Here is a 19518-nt window from a genome sequence, read left to right on the forward strand (position 1 = left end):
GAATTACCTGGATCCTCCCCTTAAGTTTGCACATAATTTACCAAAATCCTAATTCAAATTTTCTAATATAAACTATAAAGAAAAGACTATATTTAACACATTTTTCTTTACCTTCACGCATTCCCATAAGTATAAATAAGTGTGCATGCATGTTACTTTTCATTGCATTTGTCACAAAATTATTTGGATAAACAGTATATACAAAGACTCCTTTAGTAAAATACCATGATGAGTTATTCACATATCTTAAAGACCTCTAGATATTTCCTTTTATCTGAGAGTATTTGTAAAATACCACTTATTTTATTTATAGCTTATTAATAACATGACAAAGTCAATAATTCAGAAGTTATAAGGCTAGTTTCTGTTATTTTCTTGAAAGCACCTAGTGGAAAGTCAGAAGCCCTGTATTTTTGTAACATTTGAGCAATGAAATCAAGGTAAAATAGATTCTGGAGTACTTGAATCATTCAACGAAAAGATCATAAATCACAGTCTCTTGAGATTAAGAGAGACTTTCAAGGTTGAACGCGACCCTGAAGGTCATCTACTCCATTTTGACAGAGAGGCTGTCTGCCCCTGGATATCCTTAGCCACTGTGTAAAACCTGCCCGTGGATTTACATTTCTGTTAGGCCTCTTTAGAAAAAACACAGTTTATAAAAGGACATGCTATTTATATATCAATTACATCCCCAAGTAAATGAATCCATCCAGTTTCTACAGCCTGTACCCAAGCGTTACACATGCTGTTTAATTAGGATCCAAAAATGCAGGGATTTTTCAGATTATTCACTCTTCTCATTACCTAAACCTCCAGATGCTTTCCTACTTCTTAAGAGCACAAAAGCTATGAATTCATTTTCTTCTCTTGCTACAATTACAATTCTTGAATTATCTTAAAACAATAAAGAAAACAGAAACCCAAAACCTTGCTAACATGGTGGAAAGAATCCTGATACTTAGCTGCTGAACATCTAAAAATAGTAGATAAGTGTATGTATATGGCTCAGTGGCTCTTAACAAACATTTTTTTATTTTTAAGTTTAGAGACCTGTTTGATAACATGCTAAAGTTATAAATTTCAGAAACAGAAAAAATATATATACATTTACATAATCTATACATAAAAAATATTCATAGACCATTATGAAGACTAAATGAAGTCTTATGAAGATCCTGTGTCAGAAAATCCTGCTACAGAATCTCTTTTTGTCTCACCTTATCTGAATTATTTCATAGCTTAAAAATATTAAGCAGGCAAGGCCCAAATTTCAGGATCTGATGAAGAGTGTAAATATATATCCTAGTCACTCTTCCTTTAATCAGTGTACTGTATATTTTTATGTTTCTGGGTCTTTCCACAATGATATATAATCCCTGTTTGAAAAAATCAGTTACTCTCTATTCATTGTCACTGTTATCATGGCACACTGTCCTAAGAGTTAATCATTTTGTGACCCCAACAGCACATTTTCTGAAACATTGCTGTAGAAGAACCTGATGTGACATGGACGCTGGTGGACATATGTCCACCTCCAGGAAAATGGAGTCATGATTGCGTGTGTCTCATCTAGTAATATTGCCTTTGTTATTATGACAGTGCGGGCGTTGGAAGAACTGGAGTCTTCATAACACTAAGCATTGTTTTGGAAAGAATGAGATATGAAGGAGTAGTAGATATCTTCCAGACTGTCAAAATGTTAAGAACACAACGACCAGCCATGGTGCAGACAGAGGTGAGAAAAATCTCCAGGAGTATGTCACATCTCAAGAGCCAAATAATAGACTTTATTTGCCAAGATCTCCTAGAGTCCAGAGACTTTCAACACCAGAGACAAAATACAGGGAAATACTGTGGGAAAAATATCCAATTGTTTAATATTTTTGAACCTTATTCCCCCTCTTTGTAAATGGGAGTGGCAGTGTCAACATCTTAGAGCTGGTTTGGAAGTTATCTAAGATAATATATCAGGTTAAAGCATGTCAAATTGCCAGTATTTAGTCATTTGGGGCCTATAAAAATGGCAATTTCATATAATTAATTATATACATATTAAGGTGATACATTGCACATAATTAATATATGTAAAAAGCACAAGGGTAGATAATATACCTGGTAGATAACAGACCCTTGGCCCATTTTACTTCTCCATTCCTCTTCTGTTTGCCTAGGTGGTATCAACTGCTCCATATTTCATTTCTTAATGTATTTTTAAATATTTGCATCCTGGATATGCCCTAATGAAATTAGCCTGCCATTTTCTACTCCAATAATTGATATGAAAATTCTCATATTTCTCAGAATAATAGGAGTTCATGATTTAGTCAATCTGGCCTATTGACTTCATTTTAAGGATAATTTAAGGATAGATAGTGCTTCTGTTTCTCAAAGGCCACCAAATCATACAATTTATATGTATTCCTAAATTCATCACCCACAGTATATTCCAGACTTTGATTTGAAAATAGTGCAAGCATTTGGCTTGCAATACCCAAAACATTATGTCATCCTGACAAACTTAATAGGTATTGGGGGTGACAGAGGGAAATTGGACTTTTAAAAAGCCTTAACACTTAGCCAAGCAACTTACTGTGACAAGATAGGAAAGCAAACTCCATTTATTTTGCATTACCATTTTTATTGTAGAAAAATGCACATTTAAGCAAAATAAAAACTATCTGCTTTCAGCCCCATTGGCTACTGAAAATAAGTTTCTTCTATGGGAAAATCCTACTTTTTCTCATCCCTTCTCATCTGTAAATTATAATTTTTCCATCTTATAATGCCCCCACTTACTCCAATTTGACAATGTTCTTCCCTGTCTATAAAAGGGCATGTTTCATGCTGTTTTAGTTTAGTGTAGGTCTTTCCAGAACAGACAACTAGCAATCACACTGAATTAGGCCAAATGGCATAAGTATTTTTTGACATGGGCAGCCAGTCTTATGATGCCATTTTCAAGGGATGAAAAGCTTGACAGTTTAACACCCTGTGTATTCAGCTTTATATGCCTGATGTTCATCCCAAAGATACCTTCTGGCTGCCTCTCTCACTTACATAAGCACATCAGAAACAACAGTGAGTAATTCTGATTGCAGGCGATAAGGACTACTGTCTGATAAGATTTTTTTTTTTTTTTTTTTTTTTTTAAATTTTATTTTATTTTTAAACTTTACATAACTGTATTAGATTTGCCAAATATCAAAATGAATCTTTTTTTGGCAATAGCCCAGAAAATAAATGAACCCATATTTTCCTCTGGACAATGTGTATCTGCATCAGCCTTTTTTAAATATGCAAACTGAGAATTACTTATCACAAATAATTAGATAATTATAAACAACAGCTGTAACATATAAGGAGTTCACATGTTTAGTTGGTGGTATTGTCTGGTACTATTTGGAAAACAGTTCATGTATGTCTGGAAGATAATATTCACACGAGCTGTCCCTACTTTGGGATTAGGAGACTTATTTTAGTCAAATTGATTGGTAGAGTTAATAAATACCTATGTGGCTAATGGTGCTTTGCTTAAAAGAAAGCAGTCGGTCATTGGATTGAATTGTTTGACGAAAGTAGTGGTCTTGCTCTCCACCAGCTGCAGCTGAGTCTTCCAGCATCGGTCTCCGTTTTTCTGTCATGATGGACTCATGGCCCCTTTCCTTCCCGCCCGTGCTTTGTCTCTTGCAGGATCAGTATCAGTTCTGCTATCGAGCCGCACTAGAGTACCTGGGCAGCTTCGATCACTATGCAACGTAGAAACCCCTGACCCACTTTGGATCTTTACCGCAGGCCCTTCAATATCCATGGAGTCTCTTCTGAGCCATACAGGGCACTTGAGAAGTCCTTCTTAACTTCTAGCTAACAACCACTTAGTGGGACTATCACACACAAAACAAATTTAAAAAAAAAAAAAAACATACAAAACAACAAACTCTTCTGGGTGGACCAAGAATTCACTGTTTAATAATCTAACCTGAAAAATAATAAAGAGAATCCTGACTGAGGAGGCATCTGAAGGATTTTATTTACAGATACCTCAAGGATTCAAAATAAAGGGAAGAAGAAATCACAGCAAAGAACCACCATCTTGTTCAGGATTGTGTGACGGGTGTGAGGAGAAATGGCCTGAGTGCAGCAGCTCAGGGCAAGATCTTTGCTGGCTTCTCATGACAAAATGGACCTGTTTCGACATCGCCCCTTCCCACCATACTACTCATAATAACATTGTAGGGGGTAAGGGGGTGGGGAATGTTTAAAAAGAAAGTCTTTGATTTAGTTTTTTAGTATTGTAAAGATACTGCTGACCTGTGCTTCATTTTTAACTGTGTAAACTTTTTTTTAACAAAATGTATCATTCGATAAAGTGAAATTTTAAAAAAGTTACATAACTGTTCATTTTTTATTTCCAAATTGTAGGTTTTTTTAAGCTGTAGAACTGTTATCTGTAATATCTTGCTGTAGAAATACCGAATAATTTGAAAATTTGCACATTTTTGTGCAATATTCTTAATCTACAGTATTGGTCTCGTCTGATATTATTTTTACACTTCTGTTTGGTTTTTGTTGCTGAGAAAGTACCCATTCTCTTCAAATAATCAAAGAGAACTTTGTTTTGTTTTGTTTTGTTTGGAATCAACAGGGAGGCGCAAAGTATAAAGTTGCTGCTAACATATATACATATATATCCATATTTTATAGGGGTGTCTATGTATATATACAGTGTGTCCACACAAAAAGATAGATATAGCTATTATTCAGTTCTTCCATGATTTAGTTTTTAATTTTTTAAGGTAGAAAAGCTATTGTAACATCTTTTTCAATTTGTTATTAATTTTATGACATACTGATATTTCTTAATATCACACAATTTTAATTTTTAAGGGAAATGAGGAATGCACATCAGTGATTGTCAAACCTCACCCCCTTAATTTCCTACCCAATTTCCCCCAACCCCTCACTCACCCACCTAATCATAATGACAAATACTATTTTGTTAGCCAGGCTTCCAACAAAGTTCAATATTTCTAACACTCTAGTGCAATAAAACATTATTAGATATCTAAGAGGTGTGCATGTGGGAAAGGTCAGTGCATATCCCTTTAGGAGGGGAGAATGTTGTAATATATCAGCTATCAAGATGTTTAAAAAACAGTGTATTCAATCGTATATTGTCTATAGTATGTGCTATGAAATTTGCATTTATGATATGTAACAGGGGCAAAGCCAAACTCATGTTACTCTGTTCAGTCAGAAACTTTTTTTTTTTTTTTTTTTGTGGCATACAGCATTCCTGGGAAGTGCTGTACTTTGTTTTCTTTTGGTTTTAGTTTTGCATTTAGAGTGCCTTATAATTGATGCCTATTTTAATAGCATTTCTTTTTAGCTTTTGGTTCATATTTTCATTCCTTGTTCATATGTGTTTCTCTTCCAATTAAAGTATTATCTGTTTACCACATGTACAAAAACTCTTTGAATAATATGCATTCCTAGTTTTAACCAAGTCGGGGATGTTAGTGATTGTACCAGCCCAAAGCACTTGGATAAGCAGGGCCCTTCTTCCTTTCATAACCATCAACATCAGGAAAAGCTACTTGTTTTATTTGTAATCCCTTCCAAATCTGCTCTGAAACATTCAGTAACTATACCAAATTTATTAACAAACACCATTGTCAACTTTGAACATATTTACTATTCCATTCAGATTTTTCTAAAAGAAGAATTAGAAACATATATATATATATATATATATATATATATATATATTTACACATATCCCCCCAAAGTTTTTGACACAATTTCTATAGGAAGCCATGAATGATGGCATGAGTTTGCCATATCTTACATGATTTTAAAGAACACTCAAAATATTCAAGAAACTCTTAGAGTTTTGGTATAATTTCAGTTTAATATTAGCTTCACTGATGTTCTGCATGGAAGGATTTTTGTTTTCTACATTTCCCATCACTGGCAGAATGAAATCCAAGAGACCAAACACTTGCAAGCATCATATTTGAGCACTTTTGTAAAAAAGAGGAAAAAAAGCTGAGAAAAAAAAAGAAAAAAGAAATAAAAAATTAAAAAAATATATAATACTAAAAAAAAAAAAAGTATCTAGAAGGCTACCTCAGAATGAGACTCTCTAACCTACATCAGAACCAGAGAAGAATGTGCACTACGTGGGTCTGTTGTTTCCTTTTAGTTTGTATCTTTTGGAGAATGATCCAAGTGCCAGATTACTCAGTGCTATAATTTTCATTCAGTGAAACAAAGGGGGTCAGAGAGACATTGCATCATGCAGACGTGCCGTGTTGGACATGTAGAATCCGATGGCGTACGGCACACCAGACCATTGGCCGATGAGCAGTTTCTCTCCCTGAAACTGAAACTGCTCATGTGGCAAAGGGAAAGGGGAGAATAATCACAGGAAGAAAATGTATGGGATGCATACCACAGACGAGCGAGGAGGAGACTATTCCAGATATCTTGCTGTTCAGGAGCTGTTCCGAGAACTAACTCCCTTACTGTCATTGATGTGCATTCCACTGTGCTTTTCTGTACAACCATTCTACTTTATTTTCCCAGGTAAACATCTTTATCTACCATTACCATAAACTCAAGTTTTCAGTTATTTTCATCATCATAACCAGTACGGTGCTATTATTTACCTATGTATGTGTAGTTATGTATAATTTTGTAATTAGTTACAATGGTAAAAAAATCAAAATATATAAAAAGTGATTTGTACAGAACTTTATTTTAGCTCTTTTTTAAAAATGATTTGCATGGTTAGACAACGGCAAGGACAGCCAGGGGAGGGAAGGGCCTCTAGGGAACTTTGCACTTTCTATACCTTTGTACTATGCACTGCCCTATTGATTCTACACCCAATAATGTTATTACTTGAACCCATCTGTAAGAAACTGCTTCAGAAATTCATTTGTGTGTATGTAAATAACCCAACATAGAAACAGGAAAGGAAAAATTCTGTGCTAATATACAGGTTTTTTTCTTTCATGTTTGTTTTTTTTTTCTTTTTGGTTTTGCTTTGTTTTAGGCCCTTCTTTTTATTTTTAATAATCTTTTCTTTTTCCTGTTTTGAGTTTTAGTTTCCTTTGGGTTTATGGGTGCCCTGATACTCCAGCAGAGATCAGAAGGCTACAGATCCATCCTATCCATCCGTTATGTGGCTTTGCCATCCAAGCTTGGAGTGTCTTTACAAAGATAATAACAGTTGTGTTCTTTGCTCTCGTTTTGGATGCATAGACTGAAAAATTTAAAAAAATAACTTGTAAAATGGCTTGTTAAAAAAATACAATTACCTCTAATTAGTAGTACGCGTAAATGTTTTACAGAATGAAAGGCGTGCTTTTTATTTTCTTACTTCGTTACATTGGTGGCGAAAGAAGTCTGTATGAAAATCAGTTCTTTGCTGACACAAGTTCCATTTGTTACAAATGAATTCTAATAAAAACGTCAGTGTTATGCAGCCCTGGCTTTTGCTTCTGTCCACTCAAGCACTTTGGTTTTGAAATGACTATATATGTTCCCTCTTATCCTTTGGTTATCTAGTTAGCTCCTTGATACTAATAGTAATTCTTCTTACCAAGAGGCTGCTATCTACAGGTGCCTGCAGTGAGGTGAACACCTTTCACTGGTAAGCAAACTGATGCTTAAAGAAACAGTTTGCTCAAATTTACAAGCAAAGAAAGAGACCTTGGTATCTCTCAAATTATAGATTATGGGCAATCTTTAATTCTGATGAAGATGACTACTGTATACATATGCATGCATTATATATATGCATGTATATACATATTATCTTGAAACAACTGGCATCTCTCAGGCACATAAAAAAAATGTTTGGGAACATGGCTCAGAAAATACTTGGCTTGGATTGTTTATGCAGCTATGGGTCAGACCTGTTGTAGGCATTGGGAAGGCAGTGCCTCCCAGTCAACAAAGGAGATACTACATGAGACTGCAGTCTAGGGAGAGAGTCTGGCATTAAATGATAAATTTACACTCTGACAAGTGTTATAAGAGAAAGTAGAGATTCATGAAGTGAGGACTTTCTATTGTGAGGGACAGAAACCCTGACTTGGCTTAATAGAAAAGGAAAAGTATTTTTTGGCTTATGTATTTAAAGATTAGGAATGGACTTAACATTGCAAAAGTAGGGACATATAATCTTCATAAACAATTGGCTCAGGTGCTATCTTTAGCAGTTGGCATCTCTCTCCTTCTCCCAATCTGGTTTCTACTTTCACGTGTCAGTTCTAAGCAATCTATGTGGTCCCTGGAATCTTTGGGATTTTAACGTGAAAAGTCAGGCAAGTGGAAGAGTTTACTTCCCAATAGTACAAATGGAAACCCTTGAACAGAATGGATGCCTGTTGGCCTTCACTGATGTGACCTAGGGAAAGTGAACATCTCAGGATCACAACTTAGGGTAGGAAGAGATAATGTGCTCATTGAGTTTCCAAGTCAAGAAGGATGTAAGGTCTATCATGAATAGACCTAGAGACTGTCATACAGAGTAAAGTCAGAAATAGCAAAACAAATATAAGATTGTTTATATGTAGAATCTTCCATATATGTGGAATCAAGAAAAACAGTACAGATGAACTGATCTGAAAAGCGGAAATAGAGACAGAGATGTAAAGAACAAACTTAACAGATAACAAGCGGGGACAGGGATAGGGGTGGGATGAATTGAGAGACTGGGATTGACATATATATGCTACTTTATTAAAATAGATAACTAATGAGAACCTACCATATAGCATAGGGAACCCTACTCAATTCTCTGTGGTGACCTAAATGGGAAGGAAATCTAAAAAAGAGGGGAATGTATGTATACATATAACTGATTCACTTCACTGTGCAGCAGAAACACAACATTGTAAAGCAACAATTAAAAAGAATGTAAGGTAGCTGTCACCTTGGCAAATAGCAATCAATGTGGTGGGACCAACACATAACTGCAAATAAACCTAATGAACTAAAGTAAGGCAAAGTACAGGTATTCTGGGTAATGTTACAATTACTTGTTGCCATGGAAATGATGAGGGAATGAAACAATACCATTATCCAAAAAGTATGTAAATGTTGATACTAAATAGACAATTAGACTCTTTTTTTCCCTTTCTTTCTTATTCCCACCTAAACTGCTTCTTGATTTTATAGATTTAATCACTCTATTGATTGATTGTGTAAGCATACAATCCCTAACCAGAAAAACAGACAAAAATTTCAAGATGAATCATACTTAATATTCTGATCATTGTGATGCATTAAACAGATGTGTGGAATGCCAAAAACAATGAAATAGCTTATTTCACACATGTATACACATGCAGCAATTGTTAGTTAATAATGGAAGAACCCACTCCAAAATTTTTCCATGGAGAATCCCAAGGACATAGAGCCTGGCAGGCTACGGTCCATGGGTCACAGAGTTGGACACGACTGAAGTGACTGAGCACACACGCACAATCATTCGTTAGGTCTGTTTTCTTAGTCATATTTATGGTTAGACTTCATAAGTTAAGAGGATTTCAGTAAAGTATAATAATTCATCAAATTATAAATCTAAAACATTTAACATAATTTTTTAAGAGTTTCTGCAAATTCTAAGAAAGTAAATACAGTAAGGAAACACTATGAATCTGAAATTACAGATTTTATCATTATTTGTAGTAGCAAAATAAAAGTGAAAAACCCTAAATGTCCAATAATAGGAAATGATTAAGGAAAAAAGTATATATGTGGAATAATATATATAATACACTGCCATTTAATCATTAAGTTGTTGAACATTTTGTGGGGAAAAAATATAGCATGAAAAGTCATTAAAAGGAGGTATCAAATTATCTATACACATTAGAATAAATGACTGGAAAGAAATTACTAAATGATAATTACTAAATGATAACTAGGTGATAAAAATTATATTGCACTTTCTACATTTTCTAAAATTTCTAAAATTTTTATAATTATTTTAATAGCAAAGTAGGGGTGCTTTAAAATATATGAGAAGATGGAGTAATTTTTAAAAATCAATTTAAAGAGGCAAGAATGGAGAGAGGGGACAAAAAAAGAATTCAGGAAAGAACCTAGGACAGGTGGGACAAGTAGAAAATAATAATATGATAGATTTAACAAAACAAAAATTACATTAAATGTAAATGTAGTACATCCAACTTAAAAATGTACATTGTAGTCTAGATATATAGTGCTTATAAAAGTATAAGAATGATAAACGCAAAAGAAGGCCACAAAATATGCCATCCAAACAGCCAAAAGAGTGCTCTGCTATTATTAATTTCAGCAGTAGCATTACCAAATAATGAGTCAATTCCCAATGGAAAAAGCTTCACTGCACCAAAGATGTAACAATTATATGTTTGTATGTACTTAACAGCTTCAAAACGGAGACAATAAAATTAGAACTAAATATAATTATATGCATAAATCACAATCATAATGGGAGTTTTAAAACACTTCTCTCAGTAGTAGCTAAAATTACTATTTTAGAGCAGACCAAAAGTGTTTAGTAAGCTTATAAAGAACTATAAATAACCCAGTTAACAAAATTAACTTAAGAGACCTATATAGACCATTAGTCAACAACTTAAGAATATGCAGTATTCAACAACTTAATGTATTCCATAAGAATTGAATATCTTTTCAGGAGTACAGTTACCAAAATTGATTAGTGACTGGACCATAAAGCAAGTCTCAACAAATTTTGAGTGTTTTAATTCTATAGAGTATATTATACAACACTACATATTGACCACATTACAGTTATACCAAATATATTTGGAAAATTCTCATGGTAATTAAGAAATACCCTTCTAAATAGCCAAAGGGTCAGAAAATACAAGGGAAGTAAGGAATTACAACTGAAATAAGAAAACACTGCATATCAGAACTTGTGGGATAAAGCTAAACTGTGTTTATACAGAAATGCATAGCCTCAAATGCATATGTTAGTAAAAAGGAAAGGTTGAAAACCAATGGTCTTGATTCTTACAAACTAGAAAATTAAAAAATTAACTGTTCATTCTATCCCAAGAAACTAGAAGGAAGAAAATAAAAAAATAGTAAAATTTAGTTAAAAATAGTGGCAAAACCAATACAATATTGTAAAGTTAAAAAATTAAATTAAATTAAAAAAATAGTAAAAAAAAAAAGTAAAATTTAAAATAAATATACAATAGAGAGTATCAATAAATCTTATAGGTAAAAGGTGATTCTCTAAAAGGCAACAAAATTGGTAAACCCTAGCAAAATGATGTAAACGAAAGATGAACAAACAATACTAGGAATTTAAATAAGAGCATAAAACTTTAGAACTTACTAACATTAACTACTATAAGTAACAAAGGGTCCATATTCACAATATATAACCAACTGCTATAAATATATGTTAAAAACTCAGGCACCTCAACCCCCAATAGAAAACTAGACTTGTGTATGTCAACAATTAGGGGGAAAAAAGGAATCCATATTTGGTCAAAACAAATAAAAAATTAATAAATAATCATGGAAATGCAAGTTAAAGCCACAATGTAATGCCAATTGATACATACCCATCAGAACAGCTAATGTTTACAAGACGAACAATATCAAGTGTTGGTGAGAATCCATGAGGTCTGAGTGAACAGTCCTTAAACATATACACTTCTATGGAATTTGTGTGTCATTCCCTGTTAGAAGAATGCACTCTGTTTTTCAGGATGCAATTTTACAGATAGTATAGAGCACAGTTAAGCACTGTAAAGTAATGCAGAATATATACATTTTGCATTAGATATGCAGAATAATATATTATATATATATATATATATATATATATACACACTTTATCCAGTAGTTACAGGTTGGAACTACATAATAAATAGAAATGCATGCATATGTTAATAAGAGACTAAGAAGAAAATTCAAGATTCTGTCCATTGCAACAGTAATCATAGAGCCAAAAATTCTAAATAACATAAATGTCAATCCACCACAAGAATGGATAAATAAATTTTGATGTAGTGGCACAATTGACTACAGTGATTAAGTATGATCAGTATAACATCAAGGAAAACATGCCACACATAAAAAATATACACTATATGATTCTCAAGTGGTTCCCTCTTAGGAAGAAAGAGGTAAGTAGTAATTAGGAGGGCAGAAAGCAAACTTCTTGGGCTGGCAATATTTTATTTCTTGACCTAGATGTGGTTCCATAAGTAGTTGTTTTTGATAAATATATCAAAAACTATACCTTTACTTTCATGTATTTTTCTCTGTTTGTTGCATGTCAGTAAAGTTTTATTAATGGCTATTATTTATTCACACATATACATGTATTAAACCAATTAATTTTCAAAATATGAATTTTATAGCAGTGCTTCTCAATGTACAGGATCCAGCCCACTCTTGGACCACAGAAATGTCATGCAATTCCACAGAAAATGTATATGGGTAAGGACCACTCATTCATAACTTGGTGAGCTATTTAATGTTGCTAAAATTTAAGGTAGAAATACTTGTTAACATTTAGTGAAACCAAAAATATTTTTTAGTTCTTATCATTTTTTTTTCCTACTGGGACTGGAAATAAAAGAGCTGGACAGGATATAGTGACTTTTACTCTGGGTTAGACTTGTCTCATGGTTCTAAATTGTGCTGCTAGCCTATTCAGCAAGTTGAAAGTATGGAATATTGGCTACCAAGACAGACAAGCATCAGAGTACAGATGAATCAGAGCTGGATTTGTAACAGTTCAGGAAAAATAAACTTCAAGTGCAAAGCCTATTGATTATGACAATGTCATGTTATCAGAAAGAAAAACAAAACCCTGGAATCAGATCTGTGTTCAAATACATGTATGAGCTGGGTTGGTGCTAATCAAGCTACTTAACTTTTTTCTTAATTATGTTTTTATTATTAATGATGAAATAATGGCTAGTAAACCAATGCAATATGCACTAACAAAACTCACTAAAAGGCAAAAGTCAAGATGCCAAAGAATGTACTTCATTCAACTAATATTATTTTTCAAGCTGATTAATTTTCTAAGCCTTGATTTTCTCATCTATAAAATGGAGATGAATTATCTACCTTCCAGATGTATTATACACATTAAAAATAACACAACATGCATACCAGTTATGATTAATGGAAGACTGATGCTCATTGTGAATAAAATAGCATTTCCATGGTCCCATTAAAAAGACACACATGTCTTAAAGAACAATATTAAAGAAGGAAAACAAGTCATCTGCAAAACATTTTTTAATGAATTAATATGCAGTTTGATTCTTTATCCTGGCCATGGGACAGTCTTTCAAGATATAGAAGATGGTCATCTCTGCAAAGTCATTCAAGTATTGTTCTACAGATCTCTCCCTTACTGCATGCCAAATTAATTACTGTGAAATAGACTCAGTTGTGCCATGCTGGTGTTTGGATAGTGCTGTGTATTGCAAAGTGTTTTATAGCTATTAATTACCGTCCTCACAATATTGGGAAGTGGACCACTGCAACCTTCTTGGAGCACTAATTAGACTCTGGCACAAAAAGGTCATATAACCTGCTGAAGGTCATTCACTGAAGAAAGATTTGAAGACTGCAGGGACTGAAGGGACCCAGTTTGCAGATAGGTAACAAATCACAAAATGAAAATTCAGGATTCTAGTACCGAAGCTCAGTTTTGTCATTCGCTCTGTAATCTGGGCAAGTCACATAATCTCTCTGTTTCACTTCCTCCTATGAGAAATAATAAGAATGACTCACAGATATTGAGATCTAGATTCTAGGACTATAATAGCCTAAAGTCTCTTGAATATAAGCATATATTAACAATTTTATCTTTAAAAATATATCCTGCCATTTTTTTAAGTCAATAATTGTCTGAAACGTTGGACTCATCTGCCAAAAGGAACTAAATCCAAGATTGAGTAGAACAAGGTGAGAGGGAGCCCTACAGAATTGTATTTAACCTTCAAAAGACAGTTATGTCTAGGACACATGGGATTTAGAGCAGGTCAACCAGGCTCCTGTGAGTTTGGCTCCTCCACTTAATAGCTGCATGACTTGGGCAATTAACTTCACTTTTCAAAGCTCGTTACCTCCTCTATAAAACAGGGATAATACTTCTCTTAGGAAGTTATTGTAAAGAGTAAAAGAGATGGTATAGACTAAATACAAAGTAAAAATAACTAAGAATACTTGTTTTGTTTCTAGTAAGTAAAGTACCTGGTGGCTCAGAAGGTAAAGAATCTGCCCACAGTGAAGAAGACCCAGGTTTGATCCCTGGGTCAGGAAGATCCCCTGGAGAAGGGAATGGCTACCCACTCTAGTATTTTTGCCTGGAGAATTACATGGACAGAGGAGCTTAAGTGGGCTACAGTCCATGGGGTCACAGAGTCAGGCACAACTGAGTGACTAACACTTTCACTTTTCTTCAAGGACAAAGTAAATAATAACTAAGAATATTTGTTTTGTTTCTAGTAAGGAAAGTAAAACATAGGACGGGTGAACTTCTGCTCATCTATACTGACATAGTAATACCTAACACTGAAAAGACTTTTCAATACTTTTAGTAAGAAAATAGGATTCTTCTGTTCCTCCTCTGAAATGTTCTGAACTAAGAAAATGTGTTTTGAGTAAACAAAGATCATCTTAGCATTCCAGCTGCATACTCTACAGGATATTATTAGCAAGGGGCTTGTGATTATTGATAAAGTCACCTGCATGGTCATCTGGACTGTTTATTCCTTCCTTCATTATTTATTCAGTTATTTAACATTCATCTTGTTTCCTTAAAACTGAGCAAGTAATTGGCATGCATTTGATGGACCCTGAAAAGATCATAAAATCCCTATCCTCAAGGTGCTTCCAGACTATGAAGGAAGCCTTATATCAACAGATTATTGCAACAGAGCAATAACTTAACTCTACCTGGGAAAGTCCATTTAGAGATCTTGTCCTCTGCAAAGCTGCATTGCATCTTGAAAGATGAGTAGGATTAAATCAGTTGGATAAGTTTGGGGAGCACATTATGGACAGAGAGAAGAAGGTGCTAAAGGGCAAAGATCAGCATGACAGGTTAGAGAAATGGCAAGGGTTTTGTCATCAGGGCTGCATGGGGAGAGACTGAGGTCAGGGCACAAATCAGGCTTTCTAACTCTAATTATACTATCGTTTGATTCCATCCTTAACGTCTAACCACATCTTATAGATCCTCACTAAATCCCTTGAGGATGCACTGGTGCTCTATCCTCTGCTCATTTAAAAAAGCTAATCCCAATAGAATGCGAAATGAGAATTTTAAAAGTTCACTAGATATCACACCATAAGCGATACACTTGCCACATTTAAATCATTTAGATGATCTGCTGTGAAAAGTGCCCTGAAGATACATTTTAAAAATTGCAGAGAATATGACAATAGATATCCATTAAGTGGGTGCTATTTACCAGATATTTTTGCTTGGATTAGGATACAAAGATGAGTTAAATGCAGCACCTGCCTTATAGGAAATTTTTATGTAATATGGTATACTAAGATAACTAATATAGGACTGAATATGACAAAAGCCTTAAGAGTAGTACAAGTAGAATATGCTATGACACAGGAGATATAAATGGTGAGATCAGAAAGGTTAATCTTGTCACACCAAACATCCAACTCTGAGATTAGAATCTCTTTTAATTGAAAATGTCTATCTCATGCACAAACAACCTCAATGTCAGCATTACCATGAGCCTTACAGAACACACAGCATTTTAATGGATAAAATCAAGGGAGAGGGAATTCTAAGTAGAGGAAATGAAGACAAAGTTTTGAAGGCAGGAATGTGGGATCAGTTCTCATAGCCAAAAAGTCATGGGCATGAAGCCCCAATGCAGAATCTGTTTTCCCTGATGCTCCCATTTCACCCTCACTTTTCCACAAGGTTCTCAGTGTCTCTTCCAGTTGTCCCACTGTATCTACAACAGGCCAGCTTATCCCCAGCTTCCCTCCAGTTTTCATCCAGATGGTATTATAAATCATCTCCTTTTATCTCCCCTGGGTTTCAGGAAAGGACTTCAGTTACCGATAAGTATTTCTTAGGACTATTCTCTCAAGCTTTCTTTTACTAACAAGATCACTGGAAGGTATGCAGAATAAAAGATTTCTGCAAGATAAATTTTCTGTGTGTTTCCAGAATAAAGTCTCCTTAGAGAAATCAAATAAATTCAAAGAAATAACAAATCATTGTTTGCTCTAAAAACACTATTCAGAAGTGCACCTGTGACAGATATCCAGCTCTTAGGTTAAGATAGGGTCTGTAATAAAACTGGGAGCCTTTGATCTGTGAAAACTCCTTTGGGTGGACCTGCAGCCTACCTAGTCTCCGTAGTTTGAATCCATGTCAGCTCCATTCTCGATACAGGAGAAAATATTTTGTTTAATCTCCAAGGATATTTCCCAACCTATTCTCCAAAAATAGGTAGGGACCAGACAGTTCCAAGTTTCCCTTTACTGCCTCAGCCAGGAGGGCCCCTTGCATGTGTCTGTGCCTACCTTCATGGATGGAGAATGAGAACCTGCAAATGCAGCATTGCAATGAATAGAGATTATCTGGAAATGGGGCTATAAATAGGGTGCTTTAGAACCCAAAGCACATTCAGCCAGCTACTGTCAGCATAGACTAAGAAAGGAGGCTTTATTATTATAGCAGAAGCAAGCAAACAGGCTTTCCTTGTCAGTAAAAGCAGCACATAATACACTCAACATGCTGACTGGAGTTAGAGTACAAATCATAGGTCAGTTCTGAACAGCATAGAGAGAGTTTTCTCTCATCTAAAGCTAAAAAACACACCTGGGCAATGCGCCATTGGGAAAAAGAAATTGGTCACTCAGTCTTCCATATTTTCTGATGATGTTTTAGTCATTGGGTGGGATGGATGTAGACATGTCTCCACAGTCTCCAGTGAGAGAACGAGATGGTGTAGGTGAGCAGGTAAGACACTGAATAAATCGATTTGGGGCTTCTGAATACAAGGGAGATATATCAGCCTGCCCTCGGTGGCTGAGATGAGTAGAACTAGCAGCTCAGGGTGGAGCGATGGATTAAAAGAGCTTTCTATAAATGAAACATGACCAAAGAAGGACTGACCTTCACTGGAGCTGTCCCAGCAGAAGGCGATTGGCAACCAAGTCAAGGATGCTGGATTGATCACGGATGTGAGAAAGGAGAATGAGATAAGAATGGGTGGCCTAGATGTTCACCTAATGTCGCTCCCATCTTCAAATGCTTTAATAAATCAATTTCTCAGAATAGTGCCTATTCTTCCATAGCCCCATATAGGTTCACAGCTCCCTTGTCTAACCACCTGGCAAAGGCAGGCTCCTCAACTGCAGTCAAGAGTTTGGAATATGTTCTTCTTTTTAAAAAGGTTAGTGCTGCCTGTGTTTCCATTACGAAAAATGTAAGTTCGAGGCGGTCCTAAGATGGCAGAGGAATAGGACGGGGAGACCACTTTCTCCCCCACAAATTCATCAAAAGAACATTTAAACGCTGAGTAAATTCCACAAAACAACTTCTGGATGCTGGCAGAGGACATCAGGCACCCAGAAAAGCAGCCCATTGTCTTTGAAAAGAGGTAGGAAAAAATATAAAAGACAAAAAAAGAGACAAAAGAGGTAGGGACGGAGCTCCGTCCTGGGAAGGGAGTCTTAAAAAGAGAAGTTTCCAAACACCAGGGAACACTCTCACTGCCGAGTCTGTGGTGAGCCTTGCAAGCACAGAGGGCAACATAACAGGGAGGAAAAATAAATAAATAATTAAAACCCACAGATTACTAGCCCAACAGTAACTCCCCCAGCGGAGAAGCAGTGCAGACGCCTGCATCCACCACTAGCAATCGGGGGCTGGGCAGGGAGGCGCAGGCTACATTGTTTAGAGTAAGGATCAGGCCTGAATGCCCTGAGGGTAGTCAGAGCAAACTAACTTGGGCTAGCAAACCAGACTGTGGGATAGCTACCACGTGAAAAGCCCTAAGACACCACCAGGCCCACTCACAGAAAAAAGGACTGAGCAGAGCTAGTCAGCTGCAGACCATCCCCCTCTGGTGACAGGCAGCCAAAGCCGGAAGGGGGCAATCGCAGCCCCAGAGAGACATTATCTACCAAACTGCAAGCAGGCTTCTTTGCTAACTAAGACTTCTTGGGATTCTGGGCAGTCATCATCCGCCTGAGAAGGTGCACTGGTTGTACACCCAGAAAACCAAGCATCAGGGATAGGAGTGGTGATAAGTCGCAGCGACCACGCTCACCAAACACCTCATCACCTGAGCTGCTCGGACCTGGGAAGGGCACAAAACACAGGCCCAACGGAGTCTGTGCCTCTGAGGACTACCAGAGTACATGAACCTGAGCAGCTTAGACCTGGGAGGTGCATGCAGCCTAGGGCTGGCCTCGCACGGTTCCCAGCGGAGCAACCTAGAGCCTGAGCTGTGTGGGCAAGGATAGCACACACGCCGTGAGTGGGGGCAGGCCCAATGTGGCTAAGACACTGCAAGCACACGCCAGTGTTATTTGTTTGCAGCGTCCCTCCCTCCCCACAGCGCGACTGAACAAGTGAGCCTAAAAAAGTGTCCACCACCGCCCCCTATGTGTCAGGGCGGAAATCAGACACTGAAGAGACCAGCAAACAGAAGAAGCTAAAACAGAGGGAACCACCTTGGAAGTGACAAGTGCAATATATTAAAACCCTGTAGTTAGTACTGACTACATAGGAAGGGGCCTATAGATCTTGAGAAATATAAGCTAGACCAAGAAACTATCCAAAAATGAACTGACCCCACACTGCCCACAACAACACCAGAGAAAGCCCTAGATATATTTTTACTATTTTTACGATCATTCTTTTTTTTTCTTTTTTTTTAAACTCTTTAAAATTTTTAAGTCCTCTATTACTCCTTTAATTTTCATTGTTGTAACCTACCATTACTTTTCAAAAAAAAAAAGGACCCTATATTTTTTAAAGCAAACTTCATATATATATACCTTTTAAAAATAATTTTTGTGACTTTTTTTTTCTTCTTTTCTTTAATATTGTATTTTTGAAAATCCAACCTCTACTCTAGATTTTTAATCTTTGTTTTTTTGGTATTTGTTATCAATTTTGTACCTTTAAGAACCCAATCTTCAGTACCCATTTTTACTTGGGAGCCAAATTACTGGCTTGACTGCTCTCTCATCCTTTGGACTCTCCTTTTTCTCCACCAGGTCACCTCTGTCTCCTCCCTCCCCCTTCTCTTCTCTATGAATTTCTGTGTGTTCCAGATGGTGGGAAACACTTAGGGAACTGATTACTGGCTGGATCTGTCTCTCTCCTTTTCATTCCACCCTTTTATCCTCCTGGCCACCTCTGTCTCCTTCCTCCCTCTTCTCTTCTCTGTATAACTCTGTGAACATCTCTGAGCAGTCCAGACTGTGGCGTGCACATAAGGAAGTGATTAC

At 36.0% G+C, this 19518-nt stretch overlaps 1 protein-coding gene across 32 annotated transcripts in view; it reads left to right on the forward strand.

Annotated features, from left to right (window-relative positions):
- Positions 1-5461, forward strand: part of PTPRD (protein tyrosine phosphatase receptor type D) — a 536986-nt gene extending 531525 nt beyond the window's left edge. For all 32 annotated transcript variants that reach the window (XM_044939860.2, XM_044939874.2, XM_044939864.2 and 29 more), the window contains 2 exons: positions 1603-1738; positions 3694-5461. In XM_044939860.2, the coding sequence (XP_044795795.1) occupies positions 1603-1738; positions 3694-3762 (205 nt within the window). In that variant the 3' untranslated portion in view covers positions 3763-5461. The remainder of the gene's footprint in view (positions 1-1602; positions 1739-3693) is intronic.
- The last annotated feature ends 14057 nt before the right edge of the window (positions 5462-19518 follow it).

Source organism: Bubalus bubalis, chromosome 3, assembly GCF_019923935.1.
Source record: "Bubalus bubalis isolate 160015118507 breed Murrah chromosome 3, NDDB_SH_1, whole genome shotgun sequence".
NCBI classification, from domain to species: Eukaryota; Metazoa; Chordata; class Mammalia; order Artiodactyla; family Bovidae; genus Bubalus; species Bubalus bubalis.